Source organism: Schistocerca cancellata, chromosome 8, assembly GCF_023864275.1.
Source record: "Schistocerca cancellata isolate TAMUIC-IGC-003103 chromosome 8, iqSchCanc2.1, whole genome shotgun sequence".
NCBI classification, from domain to species: domain Eukaryota; kingdom Metazoa; phylum Arthropoda; class Insecta; order Orthoptera; family Acrididae; genus Schistocerca; species Schistocerca cancellata.
Genome location: NC_064633.1, coordinates 109,793,332 through 109,816,483, shown reverse-complemented (window position 1 = coordinate 109,816,483; position 23,152 = coordinate 109,793,332). Strand labels below are relative to the sequence as shown.

The window sequence follows — 23,152 nt, the reverse complement described above, 5'->3', positions numbered from 1 at the left end:
AGTTTTGCAACAGACCCTACAAACAGGTACTACACCCCTGCACTTCTTTTCAAAAAAGCTCACCAAAACGCAAAGAAAGCGGTCCACATTTGATCGTGAAATTTACGCCATTTATGAGGCCGTAAAGTACTTTCGTACAGATATTGAAGCCCGACTTGTGGCAGTTTACACAGATCACAAGCCCCTTGTCGAAGATCTCCACAAACCAGCATTAGATGTACTACCCATAAGGTTTCGCCATATGTATTTGGTAATACAATATGTTTCAGACTTTTGATATATCAGGGGTAATGACAATGTTTCAGCAGACTACCTGTCATGCCTGTCCTCCCTGAAGACAGCTATTGATCCTCACTGCTTACATGAACTCCAGCTTTCCGACCCAGAAATACAGCACCTTCTCTCTGACTCTGATACTTCCTTACAAATTGCTCCCCTTCCCTAATGATGATTGCTCTTTGTATTATGATGTTAAAACAGGTCATCCTCATCCTATAGTCCCTAAAGCTCTTAGGAAAGACGTTTTCGACACAATCCACAGTCTCGCTCACCCAAGTATTCACGCAACTACGCACCTCATTACAGAGAGATACGTTTGGCCTAATGTAAAAAGAGATTGTAATCAGTAGGCGAGAACATGCATACCTTGCCAGAGAGACAAAATACACAAACATACTAAGCCCCCATTAGGCAAATTTCTGTGCCCTCAGGTAGATTCTGTCATGTCCATTTGGACATCGTCGGTCCGTTACCGATATCTAACAACATCCATTACTTACTGACCATGATAGATCATACCACACGTTGGGCCGAGGCTATCCCCATGCTTTTGTCCACCATTGGCTTTCTCATTTTGGTTGCCCTACTTAACTTACCACAGACCAGGGGAGACAGTTTGAATCTAATCTGTTTAATCACCTCTGTCAACTGTGTGGTATCAACAAATTCAGAACTACAGCCTATCACCAGCAATCTAACAGCCTAATAGAACGGTGGCACTGTACCCTGAAGGTCGCTCTCACGTGTCATTCTTCCTCTTGGACTGAGGCACTCCCCTGGGTCCTTTTAGGTTTGAGGACGGTTTTCAAAGAAGACCTTAAAGCATCAGTTGCTGAGATGGTATACGGAGAAAACCTCGCACTTCCGGCGGATTTTCTTGATGATCCTCCTCTACTTCCCAATGATCAACTTCCCGAGTTGGTATGACAGGTTCAACAGCATATCACCAAGTTACGTTTTCCGCAACCTCGATCGCGTGCTACCCCTCCAGTTTTCATTCACCCACATCTCAGTTCTTGTAACTATGTGATGCTTAGAGAAGACGCCATGCGTCCACCTCTTGCTCCACCCTACACTGGCTCATAGCGGGTCCTGTCACACTCTGAAAATACTTATACAATCCTCTGTAAGAACAAACCATTTGTCGTGTCCATTGAGCGCTTGAAACCAGCATGGATCCTTAACGACACCGACATACATGATAATGAATTTGTTTCGCAGGCAACTTCATAGGCTGTCCTCTCCCTTCTCCACAAGCTAATCAAACACTCTCTGCAAGTCAAGGCCCCCCTCTTTTATACTTCACGCCTCTGAGTGCTAACAGTAATGAAGTAATGTTTCAATTGAACTTGAGTGACTATGATGTGGACTCTATAAAAATAAAACTTGTGGACACTTTTCTTTTTTTATTTGAAATTCAAAACAATTATGTGCCATCTGACCAGAAAGACATAAAGTTATTACAATGCTTCAATGTGGCTCCTGGTACTTCGCAAAATGACATTTCAGCCTATATAGACTCCAATAATGTTTTATTTCTAAGAGTAACCACCACTTCTCCTTTGTCTTCCCCAAATCCTCCTACTCCTATTGCTATCACCCGTGCTGGCCGCACCGTACGGCCACCTCTCAGACTTAAAGATTACATCATGCCTTAAATGTTTACCTTCTCTTTATCACTTACTCCTCATTACTCCTCCTATGTGCTCTGTGCTCCTCGGGGGGGGGGGGGGGGGGGTCTCTGTGGCAGAACTGCCAGAAAATATTAATAGCTTTGCTTTTTTGTACTTCGTTTTACTTACTTTGGTTGTTGACTAGTTGGTGCGAGACATTCGTCATGACGGTTACCATGATTGTCGAAAACTATTTCTTTGTGTTTTGATTTATCTTGTGCCAATAAAAATATTACATAGTGAAAGTAAATGGTGTTTTCTGTGTTGTAAGTATAACACACGCCATAATCTCATATGATTATGATATCATCTTCCAAATGATCATATTTGTTCTATTAACACTTTTCTTTTTGCATTAGGTGATGTTTTATTATATGTCTTGATACCCACAGTGTCTTAGGTATGTATGTGGTCATGTTCTTCAATGGATCCCCAAAACCACTGTTTAGGTCTCATCCCAATAAAAATAATGAAATAAATATCCTGTTTCTCTGCAACATTTGATATTCCATCTGCTCAATGCTGATGGCTCAAATCTACACAGAGTTTAGTCTAACAGAAAACCAATAGCACTGGAATAGTGTAAGCTGGTTAACCCCAAGTCATATACAGCAAGGCTTTGAACACCATACAAACTCAGATCTTTTGCACAATATACAGCATGTGAAGTTCGTGGAACACTACAAATAGCTAAAGTTCTGTGTGTCTACAGAATGCAGATCCTGCTCTATTTGCATTAACTGCTTGTTCTCACTTGCAATTCTGTTCATTTTTCTGTCACATGTATGATACTTTTATGGGCAAGTTAAGTTATGCAATCTTTCTCAATTAAAAAGGATGGAGCTCAGAGATTGATAATTTGCAATTTTTAGAGAATTTTGTGGCTTTTTTCTAAATGACACAAATGACATACTTTTTAGAATTGACTTCAGCTCATAGCAACTGTTGAACATATGATCAGAAGTCTCAAGACATGCTTTATGTACAACATTGCACAAATGTTTGCTGTAGTCTCACCATATGCCTGTGTTTTCCACTGTGAAATGCAGCTAGAACCCAGACAACCAGTCCCTCTTCAGTCTGTGCTTCAATACTCTTCCAAGTGTGCCTTCCATGGGCAAATTGACATGGGCTTATTGTCCTCTTCTCACTAACATTTCATCACCAACTCAGATTTAAATGAATATATAATTCTTTGTCAAGATCCTCGGCTAGCTATCTGTGCCTTGAATGATCCAGTTTTTCGTATGTCTTTATTCAAAGCAATATTTTTTTTCTTCCAACAAGGGCAATGCCTGTTGTAAAAGTTCTCTCTGCACACCCATCAGGCTTTCGAAGCTCCACATTCATCTGTACCATTCATTGTATGCACATCTACATGTCCTTTACTATGAAACACAAACAGTTTACAAACACAAGCTTCACTCACCTCCCACTGCCTCTGTTGGTTCCTTTCTTGTGATTTTACCCAAATGTAGTGGAAATTTAAGATTATAGTCTGTTGGTAAAATGAAAAACAACCAGTACTTGAGGTGGGTGAAGAGTGAAGAGTGTTCTACCTGCCATACAGGATGATAAAGAGTGAGTGTCCTGTTTCTCAGTGCAGTGCAGTGTGTGGTGATTTATGTGGATTCTGTTGATGTGTGCTCTTTTCTTTAGTTATATTAGTTCCTAATTTCTGTATTCCATAACTTGTTAAGACATTTACTGGAAAGTGAACAATCCCATTTAAAAGGCATACTGCAGAAGGGCCACTATAACATTGGAAAATATCATATAGGAGCTCCTCGTGATGTAGTTGTGTAGAGAGAGTGGGAACTCGCCTGCTTGTCTCTTTAGTTAACTTGCAGATTGTACTGTGATTTCTTATTTCTGTTTCATATTGTGAACACATTTTGAAATTATATCTAACCATTTGCATTCTATTTTCATGAGAAAAATTATATGTAATGTTAATACAATATATCTTACAGTATGTATTTTTCAAGCATATGCTTATATTGAAAAAAGTTAATAATCACCAAAGAAAAATGATGGAATAATTACAATAAATGATACTTACACCAACACCTTGAAGCATGAATCTTGGTCTTCATCAGAGCCATCGGCACAGTCTCTAACACCATCACAGACAGATTCATTATTTATGCAGGCTTCATCTTTACACTGAAATTTGCTCTTTCTGAAAAAATGCAATACTTATTAATGAACAGTATATTTACCATAGACTAATGTAATCAAAATATGCATTACCCATAAGAATTTGTTTCAGAAGTTACATAACTTTTTTATTATCATCATTTGTTGTTATAAGAACCAAAAAGAACAAAATAAGTTCACTACTTAACAAGAACACATTTCTTGTAACAATAGAAACAACCAAAAACATGATAAGAGCAGGAGAAATGTCTCCAACATATATTTTGAACTTTATTAAATCAGTGCATAAAATGCAGCAGCATAAGACTATCACATAAATGGTAATCACATTGTGATATTTTTCACAAAGCAAATGTACCCATAGGCCTGCCTAGCCACATGCTATAGTCAAAGATTACAATTGTGATCCTCAGGAAATGCAAATTAATAATGAAAATACTGTACATAAAAGGCATCCAGTGAAGGAGCCCTGGATTTCAAAATTAAATATCTCAAAAACTATGACTGATAGATGCAACAAATGGTATGTTTATCAGAAAAAGCTGTAATAATTTTATATGGAAGTTTCAAAATAGTTCAAAAAGCTGCTAACAGATGTCACAGTAATCATGATATGTACTCCCCACAAATTGTATGCTGAAGCTCAGAGTGGTTGGTTCTACCGTTGCAACACGTAAGGTGGTTAGCATACTGACGGAAAAGGTGAAATTATATATTCCATTGAACAACATGTTTTTCTGGTACTGGAACACCACCAGTTATAATACAACAAGGTACAGTTTTCAAATGTCATTTAAAGTTCGAGAAGGACCTGAAGTGAAAACCATCAGTAAGTTCTTCACCAAATTCCAATGGACAGGCAGTGTTGGTTGATGATTCAGCATGGGACTGCTGGCCCTTGGCAAACTGTAGTTACTCCTGAAAATGTAATCAACGTTCCTCAAATTATTTAGCAAAATACACAGAAATCCTTTTTTTTTCCATAATGAATAAATCCGCTCAAGTTTTAATTGACAAGTCTTCTGTTTTGGGATGTAAATCTCTTTTTCAAGTGACTGCAGATGGGATTTACATCCTGAAACCCAAGTTATGTGTATGATTTTATCCAAATAAATGAGTAGTCAAGCACAGCTGGAGAGGATTTATTCCTCATTAAAAATTTAACAATAGTTGTGGATGTCCCACAAAGAGTGTATTATACAAGGAAATCTGTCTGAAGAATTGAAGCAGAGACTGGTGTGAAGCATTCCAGCATACAGAAAATACTGGGACACAGCCCTCACACATTTCCATTCAAAATACAAAGCTACCAGGCTGTATCAGTATGAGCTGTGTGACAGAGGGCTGACTCTGTGAACCAGATTCTCACAGATACTGATAATGAGGGATTGATGTTAGCGGCATCTGTCTCACGTGACACTTCCATCAGAATAGCGTCATGAATAAACAAAACTGGCAATTTTGGGGTTCCAAATGTCCCCAGTTGTGTGAAGCAAAGCCACTGTATGCTCCCAGAGTTACTGTTTGGCCTACGGTATGCAGCAGAGGCATTGCTGGCCCTAATTACTTGTGAAAAACTATCACTAGTGAACATTACATTCTAATTAGGGAACAGTTTGTCACCACACCACTAGCATTGGGGAATCAACCAGCCACCACACTGCATCAAACACAGGTTTCACTTTCTTGATGAATACTTCAGGAACAGAATCATTGCATGGTATTATTGCAACTTGACTGGTGCAGGCATGGATTGGTCTCCATATTCACCTTATCTGATTCCTTATGACTCTTTTTGTGGAACACATTTATAGACACAGTCTACCGGAATCACCCCACCCTGGTGGCCGAGCTTGAATTGGCAGTCTGTGTGGCATCTGAGTCCGTTTCCATCAAGAGACTACATGATGTGACGGAAAATTTCATTGTTCATTTGCACCACCTCTGTACTTTGAGTGGTGGACATCAGAAAAGATTGTGATGTGATGCAAAGGCTGCTTGGAGAATGAGTTTAATTATACATGCTGATATTGTATGAACTGCATAGCATACAGCACCCTCTGTTGGTAGCCTTTCAAAACTATTTTGAAACTTCTGTATAAAATTCTTATAGCTTTCACAATAAACATATCTGTTCTTGTGCTCATCTATTGATCTTAGTTTTCAAGATATTTAATTTTGAAATCAGGGACTCCTTTGCTGGACATGCTGTACTGTAGAGTTTTCTAGGGAGATAGTTCATTCCAGATCAGCTGCTAAAAATTACAAAATGACATTGTTAGGCACTACTGTTTGAAATGGAATATTATAAAACTTTATTTTTTGTACAATTTCAGTGGTAGAAGTCCTTGTATGTAAAGAAATATGACAAAGCAGTGCTAAATTACTAACTACAGTCTCAGGAACACAATTTTTACACAGCTGTAACTATTTTTTATTATTTCACTTACCAAACAATCATTAATTGCATATCATTTATCTGATTAACTCATCAGTACTCAGAATTTTTTTCCAACAAACAAGTTTGATTTAACATGATCATCTAGTAACAGCAAGAGCATTTTAAATTATGAAAATGATATCCTTTCCTGAATAAAGATTTAGTAGCCCACCTGGCTTTGCATGGGCAGCATTAAGTATCTATGGCCAGACAACTTACTTCTTCTTTGTAATATGTAGTCAGGAGTAAGATAATTATTGATCAGAGTCACATTTTGCCTCACTTTCAGGAGGAGTTTCCAAAGAGCAAGTTAAAGCATTATGTTCTTGATCTGTTGTAAGTCTCATTTGATGATCTTTTTGGATTCTTGAAATCCTGCAGTTTCTTAGCTGGTCTAATGTATCATAAAGACTTAACCATTTTCTAGGCATTTTTATTCATAGACAAAACAAAATCAAAATGTAATAAGTAGGTACCCAAATCACAAAGCAAATTCAGTAAATTCATTTTTTCTAGCCAATAGCTCAAATATAAATAAAACCTGTCAAAAGAGGCAAAGCAATTTCATTACATTTTCAATACACAAAGCAAAATCATTAAATTTGTATATCCAAACCAAGTAACTTCAGTGTTAGTTTGCATTTGTAAACATATGAGTGCAGTGCTTACTTCTGTCACTGACAAACTTCTGTCACTGAAGTAACAAATATTAACAGTGTAAACTATTCATTTTTTGGCATCCCATGAAACTAACAGCACCATCTATGGACACCATGAGGATTGTATCACACCCAAACCACTAAGCTGAGTAGACCCTAAAATTTTAAATGAAGATACTTTTTTCCATGATCCAAATTTTATCAAATAAAACCTATATGTTGCCCCAAGCTACACTCAAGTTACCTGTGGAAACACTACAAAAATTCGTCTAGTTTCATACTTCACTGTGTTCAGACAGAACAATGTTTTAGTCTTATTGTATGCTGTTACACTCCTTACATCACCTGCAACCAGTTTTTGGTAAATATTTTAATGCAAAAACAATAGTTTTAAAGTTTTATTTTAGTACAGAAGAAAACTTTTGCTACATCTCAGGTCTCCATTTATTGGTTAACTTGTATGAACTCCGTACGCATTTGCTGTGACTGTTTCAACAGCATGTCAGACGCACTGCCCATTTCTGCTTATTGTTTCTCAGTGGCTTTCTTGGCATCACTGAATTACTGTCTACACACAGTTTGTGTACTTTCATTTCTGTGCCCCACTACTATTCAAATAAAAGCTGTACCACATCAGTGCATATTCTCCTGTGAGCTAAAGTAAACTGTGAGGACTGCGTTTTTCAGTGAGCACAGAAGTGCAGGATATCCTCCTTTCTGTGCTTTCAAATTACATTGGCCTGGAAAGTGGACACTGGCAATAAGATAAATCTTTCAGCTTTCATTACAATGCAGAAGGGCAATGTAACATGCCTTAAGGGTACATATCAAGATCTTTGTCAAGAGTTGCAGCTATTTGTAGCAACCCTTGTCTCCCAATAGTCACCTCCTTCAGTGAAAAATGAAAAAAACATTTATGTACCTGCAGAATTCCATTGAAATACAGGGTGAGCACAAAATCTTGCCCTGATTATAACAATTTATTACAGAATAACCTTTTGACATAATAATTTACATTTGATACAATTACATAGGTTAGTGTTACTAGTTTTTTTTTTTTTTTTTTTTTTTAAAACCACTTACATTAGTAAACGTCAACATGTGCTCCCTTGGTAGCTTGTTGAGGCAGTATTCCAGTTCCCACCAGGTGTTTCATAACATGTGTTCTGTCACAGTACCCACAGCAGCTTGTATCCTAGCCTTCAGTTTGTCAAAAACAGCAAGTGGTGTGATGAAGACTCTGTCCTTGATAATAGCCCCAGAAAAAAAAGTCAAGGGGCTTAATGTCTGGAGAGTGGGGTGGCCAGGGTGTTTCATTCAGGAAATTACACGCTTTCAAAGTCCAGTGGGTGGGTGCCCCATCTTGCTGGAAAATTATCCATAGTTGATATTCTTCTAACTGTGGGGCAATGAACTGTTGCAAAACGTCTAAGTAAATGTTAGCAGTAATGGATTTTTCTGTGAAGAGAAATGGTCCAAAAATCTTGTTATGCATGAGGCCCCAACAAACATTTACTTTTTCACTGTCTCGCTGGAACTGTACAGTAGCATGTGGAGACTCTGAACCCAATATATGGACATTATGCCTATTTACCATTCCACTGACATGAAAGGTGGATTCATCAGTAAAGCATATGCGATTTAAGTAATTGTTGCACCAACAATCCTGTTTAGAATCTCAGTTGCAAATTTAGCATGTGTCAGCAAATCATTTGCTTGCAAGGCCTGCATTATTTGCACTTTGTAAGCACTAAACCTAAGCCTTTCATGAAGAATCTTCAGCACACTTGCTTGCAGTATTTGAAGTTCACGTAATGCTTGACGAGTAGATTTAGACAGACTCCATTGAAATGATTGCCAAACATGATCAACAGTTGCATCACTCACACAAGGCCTGCCACTTTGAGGTCAATCTTCAATGCTGCCTGTTTTGTTAGACTTTGCATACCATCACTTCATTGATTTAATACCAGGAGTCTTTTGTTCTTATTTATCTTTTATTTCTAATTTCCTTACTTTTTATGTGGTATTTATTTCATGACCACCCACACACACCCCTTGACAGACTCTGACATTGACACTGACACTGACAGAATCACTGAGATGCTATAAGGGCCCTTGTATCCAAGGTCAGCAACTAACTCAGTAGGGTGTCTATTGCATGTTACCATCACTGGCAAAGAGTGTAATGTGATTAATGTCTTCTTGTTCCCACACTACACAATATGGTGAGTCCATCCTCCCAGTACATAGATGTCACTAAAATTTCTGCTAATTCTGCTTCCACAATTGATTTTACTGCAGGCATTTAATGTAACTGTGTGTTCCCCTCTCAAGGTAGAATCTATGAATGCACAGCACATATCTTTGGTGGCCTTTGACCTGTATAAATATTATCCTGCCAGCTACTGTAATACTCCATTCACATGGCCTCATGTGCTGTTATATATTCAGGTAACACTCACAGCTTTAAGTGTGATCAATTATAGCTCAAACATATTCTCTTAGTACAGTAACTTTGTTAAATGTATCTTATTGTTAAGATTTTTAACCCCCATATAAACTAAGATCAGAGGGCAGTGCTATTTTGTTTACCCCTTTTCTACCTGTATACTTTTACTTAAACTTTTAAAATGGTGGTGTTTCACCAAGCTCATTATTTCAGTCAGCATATAGCCTTTATGGAAACATGAGTTCTTTTAATATACCCTGCATAATCTCATATGTACACAATTTGTGGCAAACAGGGCGAACTTGGCAGGAAAGCTATTGTAAACTCAGATCTCATTGAAAATTATGGACATCCATACCTATTACAGAAGTAGAAGCACTTGTACGTATGTATGTATGTATGAATGTATGTATGGTTATAATAGAAGGAAACATTCCACGTAGGAAAAATATACCTAAAAAGATGATGTGACAAGTCGATAGACACACAAACAAACACAGACATACACACAAAATTCAAGCTTTCGCAACAAACTGTTGCCTCATCAGGAGAGAGGGAAGGAGAGGGAAAGACGAAAGGATGTGGGTTTTAAGGGGGAGGGTAAGGAGTCATTCCAGTCCCGGGAGCGGAAAGACTTACCTTAGGGGGAAAAAGGGATGGGTATACACTCGCACACACACACATATCCATCCACACATATACAGACACAAGCAGACATATTTAAAGACAAAGAGTTTGGGCAGAGATGTCAGTCGAGGCAGAAGTGCAGAGGCAAAGATGTTGTTGAATGTCAAGTGAGGTATGAGTGGCGGCAACTTGAAATTAGTGGAGATTGAGGCCTGGTGGATAACGGGAAGAGAGGATATATTGAAGAGCAAGTTCCCATCTCCGAAGTTCGGATAGGTTGGTGTTGGTGGGAAGTATCCAGATAACCCGTACGGTGTAACACTGCGCCAAGATGTGCTGGCCGTGCACCAAGGCATGTTTAGCCACAGGGTGATCCTCATTACCAACAAACACTGTCTGCCTGTGTCCATTCATGCGAATGGACAGTTTGTTGCTGGTCATTCCCACATAGAATGCATCACAGTGTAGGCACGTCAGTTGGTAGATCACGTGGGTGCTTTCACATGTGGCTCTGCCTTTGATTGTGTACACCTTCCGGGTTACATGACTGGAGTAGGTGGTGGTGGGAGGGTGCATGGGACAGGTTTTACACCGGGGGCGGTTACAAGGGTAGGAGCCAGAGGGTAGGGAAGGTGGTTTGGGGATTTCATAGGGATGAACTAAGAGGTTATGAAGGTTAGGTGGACGGCGGAAAGACACTCTTGGTGGAGTGGGGAGGATTTCATGAAGGATGGATCTCATTTCAGGGCAGGATTTGAGGAAGTCGTATCCCTGCTGGAGAGCCACATTCAGAATCTGATCAGTCCCGGAAAGTATCCTGTCACAAGTGGGGCACTTTTGTGGTTCTTCTGTGGGAGGTTCTGGGTTTGAGAGGATGAGGAAGTGGCTCTGGTTATTTGCTTCTGTACCAGGTCGGGAGGGTAGTTGCGGGATGCGAAAGCTGTTGTCAGGTTGTTGGTGTAATGCTTCCATTCCACATCTCTTCTTAGACCACTAAACTAATTTCAGTCAAATGCAGTACGCATATTACTTAATGTCTGGAAAGAATTGCTGTGGTGGTAAGAACCACCTGCCTAGCAAAGGGTTGGGGGAGAAAAAGTAGTGTACATGCATGATGTGCCAATACCCATACTATAGTCATCCAGTATTTGAGAGTGGGAGCACTCTGAGACCTGCAAACAAACTTTACACATAATTTCAAATCTTTGTGAAACTGTTTCTCCCTGAAAAACCCCACAAAACGATGAAAGAAAAAGTTTATCACTTACTACATTTTCACTGTTCATGCAGGAAAACTGCCGCATGAAGCAAAACATTTTAATTTATAACTTCTTTACTACTAAATGTATTTGCTACACATTCTTCAGTCAGTATTCACATGTACGACTGAATGTAGAAGCAAAATTATACTATTGTACACCATATGGTTCAGGAGGTATGACATCAAAAACAATGAATTGTGAAAAAGAATGGCAGCACGTCATTCGCTAGAGACACAAGTGAAATTTTTTTTCACATACGAGTGAAATATATTAAATACACTTGAAATACTTTGACATGCTTGTATGTGGGCAAAGCGACAGCCAAAAATGTCATTGTAAACCACTGGAATGATTTCAACTACATTTGCCACACATATTAGTAAGACTCTGGAAAGAAATACTGTGGGGGTAGGAACCACCAGCAAGCTATTGGGTCGGACAGAGAAAGGGGAGAGGAGGAGATGGACACGGACGGAGTGAGGAGGGTGGGGGGGGGGGGGAGTGCACGAAACAGACAGACAGATTAAGGAGAAGGAAATGAGCAGGGAGAGGAGATTGGAGGAAATGGACAAAGGGGGGGGGGGAGGAGAACGGACGGATGGAGGGGGAGATCGGAAAGATAGAGGGGGGAGTGAATCAGACGGACAGAGGTGGGGGAGATCATACGGATAAAGGGGGGGGGGAAATCATACGGATAAAGGGGGGGGAAATCATACGGATAAAGGGGGGGGAAATCATACGGATAAAGGGGGGGGGGGAAATCATACGGATAAAGGGGGGGGGAAATCATACGGATAAAGGGGGGGGGGGAAATCATACGGAAAAGGGGGGGGAAATAATACGGAAAAAGGGGGGGGGGAATAATACGGAAAAAGGGGGGGGGGAAATCATACGGAAAAAGGGGGGGGGAAATCATACGGAAAAAGGGGGGGGGGAAATCATACGGAAAAAGGGGGGGGAAATCATACGGAAAAAGGGGGGGGGAAATCATACGGAAAAGGGGGGGGGAAATCATACGGAAAAGGGGGGGGGGAAATCATACGGAAAAAGGGGGGGAAATCATACGGAAAGAGGGGGGAGGTCAGCCAGCATAGGGGGGGAAAGGCAGGTGGACCGAGAGGGGGGAGGTCTGGTGGACAGAGGAGGGGGAAGTCTGGTGGACAGAGGGGGTGGAAGTCTGGTGGACAGAGGGGGTGGAAGTCTGGTGGACAGAGCGGGTGGAAGTCTGGTGGACAGAGCGGGTGGAAGTCTGGTGGACAGAGGGGGTGGAAGTCTGGTGGACAGAGGGGGTGGAAGTCTGGTGGACAGAGGGGGTGGAAGTCTGGTGGACAGAGGGGGTGGAAGTCTGGTGGACAGAGGGGGTGGAAGTCTGGTGGACAGAGGGGGTGGAAGTCTGGTGGACAGAGGGGGTGGAAGTCTGGTGGACAGAGGGGGTGGAAGTCTGGTGGACAGAGGGGGTGGAAGTCTGGTGGACAGAGGGGGTGGAAGTCTGGTGGACAGAGGGGGTGGAAGTCTGGTGGACAGAGGGGGTGGAAGTCTGGTGGACAGAGGGGGTGGAAGTCTGGTGGACAGAGGGGGTGGAAGTCTGGTGGACAGAGGGGGTGGAAGTCTGGTGGACAGAGGGGGTGGAAGTCTGGTGGACAGAGGGGGTGGAAGTCTGGTGGACAGAGGGGGTGGAAGTCTGGTGGACAGAGGGGGTGGAAGTCTGGTGGACAGAGGGGGTGGAAGTCTGGTGGACAGAGGGGGTGGAAGTCTGGTGGACAGAGGGGGTGGAAGTCTGGTGGACAGAGGGGGTGGAAGTCTGGTGGACAGAGGGGGTGGAAGTCTGGTGGACAGAGGGGGTGGAAGTCTGGTAGACAGAGGGGGTGGAAGTCTGGTAGACAGAGGGGGTGGAAGTCTGGTGGACAGAGGGGGGAGGTCAGGTGGACTGAGGGGGGAGGTCAGGTGGACTGAGGGGGGAGGTCAGGTGGACTGATTGGGGAGGTCAGGTGGACCAGGGGGAAGGTCAGGTGGAGTGAGGAGGGGGAAGTCTGGTTGGCTGAGGGGGGGGGGGGATCAGGTGGACAGAGGGAGGAAGATCAGGTGGAGAGAGGGGGGAGATGAGGTGGTCAGAGGGGGGGAGATCAGGTGGACAGAGGGGGGGGAGATCATATGGACAGAGAGGGGGGGGTTGTTCAGGTGGACATAGGGGTGAAGAGCAGATGGACAGAGGGGGGAAATGCAGATGAGCAAAGAGACAGGGTGAAGGAGTGGACGGAGAGACTGACTAATAGAAGACTGGAATAAATACATGCCTGGTCAGTGCCAGCTACTATACAGCAACAAAACAGATTTCTTAAGTCACATCCACATAAACTTCTAATCCTTTGACTATCCCGACTATCTTTGTGAACAAGTTGCAAAGGAGAACCCTCCCCCCTTCCCCATCCTTAAAGTACCCAATATCATCTCGAACTGGAACAACTTCACTACATCCTTCATCAGAGGCATGATCACTTATTGTCATTCTGAAACCACAATTCTTCCTGCCCCTCCCAGAATGATATCCTGCTGTCCACCCAATCCATGGGATGTTGTAGTCCACCCCTTTGCCACAACTACTCTCAACTCTTTGTTGTTTGGGTGGTACTGATATCATATCACATATACACATACCGGCTTTGCTGTGATATCTACTCCAAATTTCACATGGCCAAGGCCATCAACCAGGTACCTATCCAAACGTATGGCAATTGTAAAACTGTGATGAAGAACAAAGTTCACACCCCAGACAGGTTGCAGAGCACAGCATGCTTTAAATCAAATAGCTGCTTCACAACTCTTGCCATCCAGGTTCTTACCCCTTGTATCAGCCACTCTGAATCAATCTCTGCTAGCCCCTCTCCCTTCCCCACATCACTCATCCTGTGCTCATACCCTCTTTTGACACGTCTCTCTTCCTCTGTTCAACATTCTCCTCCAAATTTACACTTCTGCATCATTGCACATTTGACTTTACAAACAATTCCCCTGTCTGTGCTCACAGCAAGCTCGCTGCTGCTAATTCCTATACCATGAGTTTACTGCTCGTCCCTCCCAGCTGTTGGCTAATCTTCCCCAACTCTCCCTCCTGCTTCCCCTCTCCTTTTTCATCTCATCCAACATAACCATGCATGCTACTCAAGCATCAATGATTGCCCACTGTGGTTGGCCAGAACCTCACAACCATGCAGAGGCAGGTGCGTGTGTGTGTGTGTGTGTGTGTGTGTGTGTGTGTGTGTGTGTGTGTGTGTGTGTGTTGCGCATGGCATTTTCAATAGCAGTGCATTTTATAACTTTTTATTACACATTCCTTGATTGTCTGATTCATAAAAATACTACAAAATAGCAGTAAACTTTATCACTCTGAATAATTTCTAGATACCAATACAGAAAAAAATGGGCATTTTAATTTATATTTACAAATATTGCTTTACCATATATGAGAGAACTTCAAAAAGTAAGCTAGATATGTTATCCCATGCTAAGCTCATTGGGCAACAAGAGTGGCGTATTGTCAGAAAAGTGTATATGTTCTGGGCTTCCTCGCATTGTCAGAAAAGTGTATATGTTCTGGGCTTCCTGCAGACACAGTTCTGCTGTGGTGTGGTACAGGTAACAGGTGCACCACAGTGGCTGGTGTGAAATGCCATTGCTACTAGAAACATCCTCTGAATCTGAAGTATACTGGACAGTATAATTATTGTGAGTACAATGTCTAAACTGCACGCAGGTTCACTGTGAAGTTCTGTGTGATGCAGACCAAACACAGTGTTTCCCTAAAAGATTGTCCCAGTTTCAATGATGTATTGTAACAGTTTAATTTAGACTATTTACAATACATAATACATCAAACTGATCATAAATTAACTTAGTTTTTCTTACTAATGTTCAATATGTGCACCTCTAGTTACAATGCACACCTCCATCCTAAAATCAAATTATTCCCACACTTTGGTTAACACGTTCAGATTGAAACTTCCTGGCAGATTAAGACTGTGTGCCATGTTGAGACTCAAACTCAAGACCTTTGCCTTTCACAGACAAGAGCGGCTAGCTCAGTTGGTAGAGCACTTGTCTGCAAAAGGCAAAGGTCCCGAGTTTGAGTCTCAACCCAGCACACAGTTTTCATCTGCCAGGAAGTTTCATAGAAGCGCACACTCTGCTGCAGAGTGAAAATTTCATTCAGGTTCAGATTAATCAAACATTAGCCTCACCAGTTCTGTGTCCCAATCCTGGCAAATCATTTGATGTTGATGGAACGTAGACACAGTCTTTCATAAAGTCCCAAAGGAAAAAAAAAAAAATTCACATGGTATGAAGTCAGGTGAACATGAGACCAAAGAAAAACCATGAGCAAACCAATGCTCTGGGACTTTAATGTTCAATCACTCTTGTAAAAAGAAATGCCTAAGACAAGTTTTATAACAATGAAAACAATTAATTACTGACAATTTTTAATTGGATAGATTAAGAAAGTCTACTCACTAAGTGGTGGCAGATCACACACATATAACACAGTGGCAACTGGCAAGCTTTCAGAGCCACTGGCTCCTTCTCCAGACAGAATGGTTGAAAGGGAAGGAAGAGGGGTGAAGGAAAAGCACTGGAGAGGTGTAGGAAAATGTGTAGATTTTGGGAAAGTCACCCAGAACCGCAGGTCAGGGGAGACTTACTGCACAGGATAAGAGGGGAAAGAGTGGTTATTGGGAACTGCATCGGACGAGATTTTGAAACCTGAGAGCTTAAAGGTGGAAGACAGGGTAACATGCAGACAGAGATTACTACATAAAAATCATAAATGAGTTAATAAGAATGGAAAGCTAAGTGCATTGTACGTGACAGAGGTGGTAGGGGAGTGGTGAAAAATAGATGCATAAGACAATGAAAAATGCAGAAAACTAAAATGGAGTGAAGCAAAGAGTAGTTACAGTGAATAAATGCTGAGACAGAAGAAATTAACATAAATTAAGGCCAGGTGTGTGGCGAGAATCAAGGACATGTTGTTGTGCTAGTTTTCACCTACAGAGTTCTGAGAAACTGGTGTCTGGGGGAAGAATCCAAATGGCATGTTTGGTGAAACATTCACCAAGGTCATGAACATCATGTTGTAGAGCATGCTCTGCACCAAGTTATTGTAAGATACTAATATACACCCACAGCCTCTGCCCATTCATCCTAATTGGTAATTGGGTGGTAGTCATGCTGATGTAGAAGGCCGAACAGTGTTTACATAACGGCTGGTATATGAGGTGTCATTTTGCAGGTGGCTCTCCCTTTGATAGTATATGTTTTGCCAGTTACAGGGCTATTATAGGTGGTGGTAGGAGGGTGCATAGGGTAAGTCTTGCAGCAGGGATGGTCACAGAGGTAGAAACCATAGGGTAGGAAGATGGATGTAGAAGGAGCATAAGGTCTGACAATAATATTGCGGGGATTGGGAGGGCAACGGAAACCTATTCTAGGTGTGGTGGGCAAAATTTCAGACAGAACTGATCTTATTTCAGGGTATGATTTTAGGAAGTCATGGGCCTGTCAAAGTAGCTGATTAACACATTCCAGATGACGATAATACTGAGTCACCAATGGTGTGCTCCGAAGTGGTTTTTCAAGGGATCAGCACTACCAGGATTCAAAGTAATGGCCCAGGAAATCTGCTTTTTAACTATGCTGGTGGGGTAATTAAGTGCAATGAAGGCTGAGTGAGAATGGTGATTTGTTGCTGTAAAGAGTCTGAATCCCAACAAATACATTCGCCTCAGATGCCTAGGCTGTACGGGAGGGAATGTTTGACATGAAAAGGATGGCAACTGTCAAAATGTAAGTACTGTAGTTTGTTGGTAGGTTTAATGTGGATGGAAGTGTGTAGCTGGCCTTCAGTGAGGATGAAATCAACATAAAAGAAAGTGGCGTGGGATTCAGAATATGACAATGTGAAATTTCACATTGAATCCTGGTACTGCTAATCCCACTACAAAACAACTTCGAAGCACACCATTCATAACTCAGTATTATCCTCATCAGAAATGTGTTAATCAGCTACTTTGACAGGCCCACAACTTGCTAAAATCATGCCCTGAAATGAGATCCATTCTGTCTGAAATTTTGCCCACCACACCTAGAACAGCATTCTGTAGCCCATACATGTCATATACCAGTGGTTATGTAAACACTGTTTGGCCTTCTGCATCAGCATGACTACCACCAAATTATCAATTAGGATGAATGGGCAGAGGCAGAGGATGTATACTGGCAACTCACAATATCCAGTTGCAGAGCATGCTCTACAACATGACAATCGTGGCCTTGGCCCCTGTTTCACCACACGTGCCATCTGGATTCTTCCCCCAGACACCATTTTTCAGAACTCCGAAAGTAAAAACTAGCATTACAACATGCCACTCATCTGGCCTTAATTTACATTAATTTCTTCCATCTCAGCATTTTTTCACTGTAACTACTCTTTGCTTCACTCCGTTTTACTTTTCTACATCTTTCATTGTATTACCCATCTATTTTTCACCACCCACCTCCCACCTCTGTTACGTGCAATGCACTTAGCTTTTCACTCTTATTAACTCATGCATGATGTTTATGCAGTAATCTCTGTCTGCCTTTTACCCTGTCTTCCACCTTTAAGCTCTCATGTTTTCAAATCTCATCTGATGCAGTCCGCAACAATCAGTTTTTCCTTCTTGTCCCATACTGTAAGTCTCCTGACCTTTGGTTCAGGGTAACTTTCCCAAAATCTACCCCTTTTCCTAGAGCTCTTCTGTCCTTTTCCTTCGTCCCTCTTCCTTCCCCTTCAACCTTTCTGACTGAAGAAGGAGCCACTGCCTCTGAAAGCTTGCAGTTATAACCATCTTTTATGTGTGTGTTCTGCCCCCACTTGGTGAGTAGATTTTTTTTATCCATCCAATTAAACAAATACAGGTTTTAGGTTCACCTTCAAATTGGACAAAGAGCTATTCTTGCAACATATCCAGGTAAGGCACACCCGCTATAGTAGCTTCAGCAGAAAATATATATATTGGTGGGTTCACTTAATGTCAGGACACAGCACAGAAAACAAATAGTAGAAAAGCAGATGCCAGACAGATTCATAAGAAGAATCTAAAGGAAATGTAATTCAGCCACTAAAGAAGCAGCTTATAAAGTGATTGTTCACCCAATTCTTGAGTATTCTGCATCAGACCCTTGCCAAGTAGGACTGACAGATGAGATAGAGGAGATTCCATGAAGAGCAGTGTGCTTCATCACAGGATTGTTTAGCCTGCATGAGAGCACTACAGAGATGCTCAAAACATTCTAGTGCCAGATGCTACAAGAGAGGCAGCTTGCATCACAGAGATGCTTACTACTGAAATTTGGAGAGAGTACTTTCCAGGAAGAGTCCAATAACATTTTACTTCCTCCCAGATATGTGTCATGAAATGACCACAAGGAGAAAATTCAAGACATTAGAGCTGGTTGGTTAATTGTGGGGGTAAGGGACTAAATGAGGTCATCAGTCCCTTGATCTATTAGTGGTGCATCCAGAAGTAGACACATCCACTGAGAACATTTTCTGATGTAGTCAGGAGATTCATAACAGTGAAAGTAAGAAGTCTAAAAATGTAATGGACATCTTCTGTACAATCAATAATAAAAGCAAAAGGAGATAGGGAAATCAGCAGGTGGGCATCCCCAGGGCTCTGCATATGACAGGAAATGTTCCATCCACCCAAAGCTGTTCCACCCAGTCCATTACAGTCAAGAGAGCCCACTATTCAACAAAGTGCAACACCCAGATTACACAGAACAACTGCTGGGATAGAAACTGAGAAATAAAAGTTGATAGAGGGTCTTGAAAGCCACAGTCACAGATGATGAGAAACCTGATGTCACCAAACAATGTCATATGTCTGTGACAAGGTGTTGGCTTTTAGGAAAAGCCTGTCAGATTGCTGTTTACAGCTTAAGCAGATGGTCATTTGTGGTTCATCCCTCCAAGAAACTGCACTGACAGGGGGACAAAAGTTCCCAAAATTCAAGAATCCAGCATAATCTGTGTGCAACCATCCTTTCAAGCAGCTAACAGAGTATGTTGATCATGACAATCAGCCAGTAACTGTCAAAAGATATTGGGTTTTTGCCTGGATTAAGGATTGGGACAATTATGCTACCTTGCCATTGTGAGAGGAAGGGCCCTTTGAGCCAAAGATGGTTGAAGACCTGAGGAGATAATGCTTTTGAGGAACATCTAGGTACTGAATCATCTGATTGTGAATTGAATCAGGGCCTGGGAGTGTGTTGTGGGCCAAAGTAAGAGCTGGAAGTAGTTTCCTGTCAGTTCATTGTTCATTATAGAATTCAGCTTGATGGGGAGTGAAACATAAGGGGATGTCGTTAACCTGTCACTTCTGCAACAGAAAGGTAGTTGGATATGCATAGGAAGACAATGACAATGCTGTCACAGACTGGGTCACAAGGTGTTCTGCAAGATCTGATGAACTGATACAAAGGCTCAGTGTGATGGTTGATTTGTCTGGTGGTGGCAAGGAAATGACAGGAACACTGGAAAGTGGTCACTGTCACATAGGTCATCATGTAGTGACCAATGTAGCAATGCTACAAGATTAAAGTATGAGATCATTAAAGTGACAGCAGAAAAGGTACCAGGAGTTGCACTGAATTGGGTAGAAGAATCATCACTGAGGAAGCACAGGTAATGATCTGTGAGAAGCTCATCAATCAGAAGGCCCTTATCAGATGAAGTGGTACTCCCTCACAGGAAGTGGTGTGTGCTGAGGTCTCCAAGCAAAAGGAAAGGGGAGCTGGGGGTGGGAAGTAGTTGGATTAATATGGTCAACTCAACATAAGTAAGTGGGCTGCCCAAAGATACAAAACATTGCAAACATTAATTACTAGGTTGTTTCCAACTGCACTATTATTGCCCATAATGATGTACAAAGGGGAATTCAGTCACCATGTATGTACAAAATAAAGTACAGGCCCCTTCAGATGCCCTCTTGGGACTAGTGCAGTTCTGACAGAGTGCATGATAATGACAAGGCACTGGACAATGGTCACCAGTGAAGTGATTTTTCTGGAGAGCAATGCAATCAACTGAAGAAGAGAAAATAAGGTGCTATAGTTCCTGCAGATGCCTGTAGTACCCATTATAATTCTACTGAATGATCACATTAGTGGTGACCAGGATAGGCGTGAAGGGGCCAGGAGGAGTGGTCATGCCATAGGATCACTGCCTGTGATCAGGGACAATGGAATTATATCCACAAACATTGGTTCAGAATCCAACTGCATGGGGGGAAGGAGATAGGGTGGCTCTGAGGCACTCGAGGAGCCTTTACCTGATTCTTATTCTTCTTTTTCTTCATAGCCTTTGATGGACAAGGTCTGTTCAAGGGGCTATCTGCATCGAGTGCAGGGACAGAAGAAGAGCAAGCAGCACTGGGACCCACAGCCCATTTCTCCTTCAGCCATCATTTGGTGTTGGGCCTCCAGTCTGGGGGTTGCCAGGGTGGGGGAGCCCGAGAGCCCTGTTGCCTGTAGCTGTTGAAGAAGGAGAACACTTCTCCAACCTTGCGTGGGAAGTTGTTACCGAAGAAGATATTGCAGGAATCATGGGAGAGGAAGGTGATGGGATATCTGGTTTGGGAAGGTTGAGATAGAGTGCCTGGGGCGAGGGGAAGGTGGTCATGATGTTAGCATAACTAGTCATCATATCCTTAGGATATAGGCATCTGTATTCCTTCTATGTCTCAATATATGACAGATGGTCTACAGATTTGTATTCTTGGGTTTTCTGTTCTTTCTTGACAACTGGGAAAACTGGCAAATGAGGAGTGTGATGTTCTGTGCAGTTGACACTCAAAGATGAAAGTTCACAAAGACTACCTTTGTGGTGTGATTGTCCACAACTGTCACATTTTGGGTCTGCCATGCAGCAGAGTGACATATGATCGAAGCGCAAACATTTAAAGCACCTCATAGGCTGTAAGACACACAGTTTCACATCACATCTGTACACAATGATGTTAAGCTTCTCTGGTATGACACTCCCTTCAAAGGTTAAGATAAAAGCACCTGTATCCAGGTGATTATCCTTGGGCCCTTTTTGTAAATGTCTGATAAAATATACGCCTCACCACTGGATATCAGTCTGGAGCTCCTGCATCTCTTTGGCTCTTCAGATTTTGTTGAATATGATTCCTCAGACTATTATTCAATGTTGTGAGGGGTGATGGTCACAGGTATGTCACGTAGATTATCTTATGCCTGAAAATCTGTAAACTTGGTAGTAGAGGACATTTTAATTAATAATGACCCATTTCACATTTTCCCCAGAGACTCAAATTCCCAAATTTGCTTCAGTGTTTTTTGCAAAAAATAATGATTTCATTGCAGTAAAAGTATCACCATAAGTCCAAGTACAGCCCAAGTATTGGGTGAAGTATTTTGCTCTCAGACACCTGGCTGGTCTGACATGCTGAAGGAACTGAACTGGAAGGCCCCTGAAGATAGACAAACTATCCTGAGAAAGTCTATTAACAAACTTTCAAGAACCAACTTTAAATGCATACTAACATTATGGGTATTTATCCTGTCACTTAGATGAAAAGTTGCCTCATCACTGAACACCACATGATCAATGAAGTCATCCCCCCTGCAACATTCCACTTACGCTCTTGTAACATACACCATAGTTATCTGGCTTTAAAGTGTGTAACACCTGTATCCAGTTCAGATATACTTATGTAAAGGTTCTGTTAAAACCTTCCACACTGTCATCTTTGGCAGCTGAACTTCAAGACTCGCTTTCCAAACAGACTTCTTAGGACTACCAAGGTACAATGCTCTGACATAGTCAACATCCTCTTGAGACTGATAGACTCCTTGGTCATTCCACGTTCTTCTCTTTACATACACATCCAGTCATTTCAAACTGACTATACCATCAGTAGATGTTTTTGTCACATTGGAAATCACAATTAAACTTTAAATGAAATGCATGCGGAACTGAAATGACAAATTCACTTTCCGTAAACTGCACAACACGAAACACTTTATACTCAGGAGTACCCATTCTGTGTAGGTGGTGCTAGCAGGAGAACAAAATATGAGTACTTGTACATTTGCTTATCTAAAACTGTGAGTTACTCATAAATTGTGACATTTAACCAAAACTCTACAACTCTTACAGTTGCTACTATTAAAATTTATAACTGGCACATTCTTTCATGGGCACGCTGTACAATATAATGACTACCCAAAGCGAAACAGTGCCAACAACTTCATCAAGGCTTCACAACACAGGTGATGCTGATTGGGAAGAAAGGCCATCAATATTGACAACACACAATGGCGTACACATAATCAAGGAACTGATTCACAGCTATTGCAGATTTTCAGACAATGTGGGTTATCACATAGTATTTCTCTAATAGCTTTGCCAGTGAGGAGCAGATTTCTATCATCAAGGAACTGAATGACTGGTAGTCTGTTTGCAGAAACTAGGTGACTGTGTTGCAGAATTGTGTCATGTATCTGTATCATTTTGAAGTGTACAGCAGCATTCA

At 41.7% G+C, this 23,152-nt stretch overlaps 1 protein-coding gene across 1 annotated transcript in view; it reads right to left on the bottom strand.

Moving 5' to 3' along the window:
• LOC126094930 (modular serine protease-like) overlaps positions 1 to 23,152 on the bottom strand; it is a 327,160-nt gene that overhangs the window by 173,561 nt on the left and 130,447 nt on the right. The window contains exon 3 of the mRNA XM_049909577.1: positions 4,015 to 4,134. Coding sequence (XP_049765534.1) covers positions 4,015 to 4,134 — 120 coding nt within the window. The remainder of the gene's footprint in view (positions 1 to 4,014; positions 4,135 to 23,152) is intronic.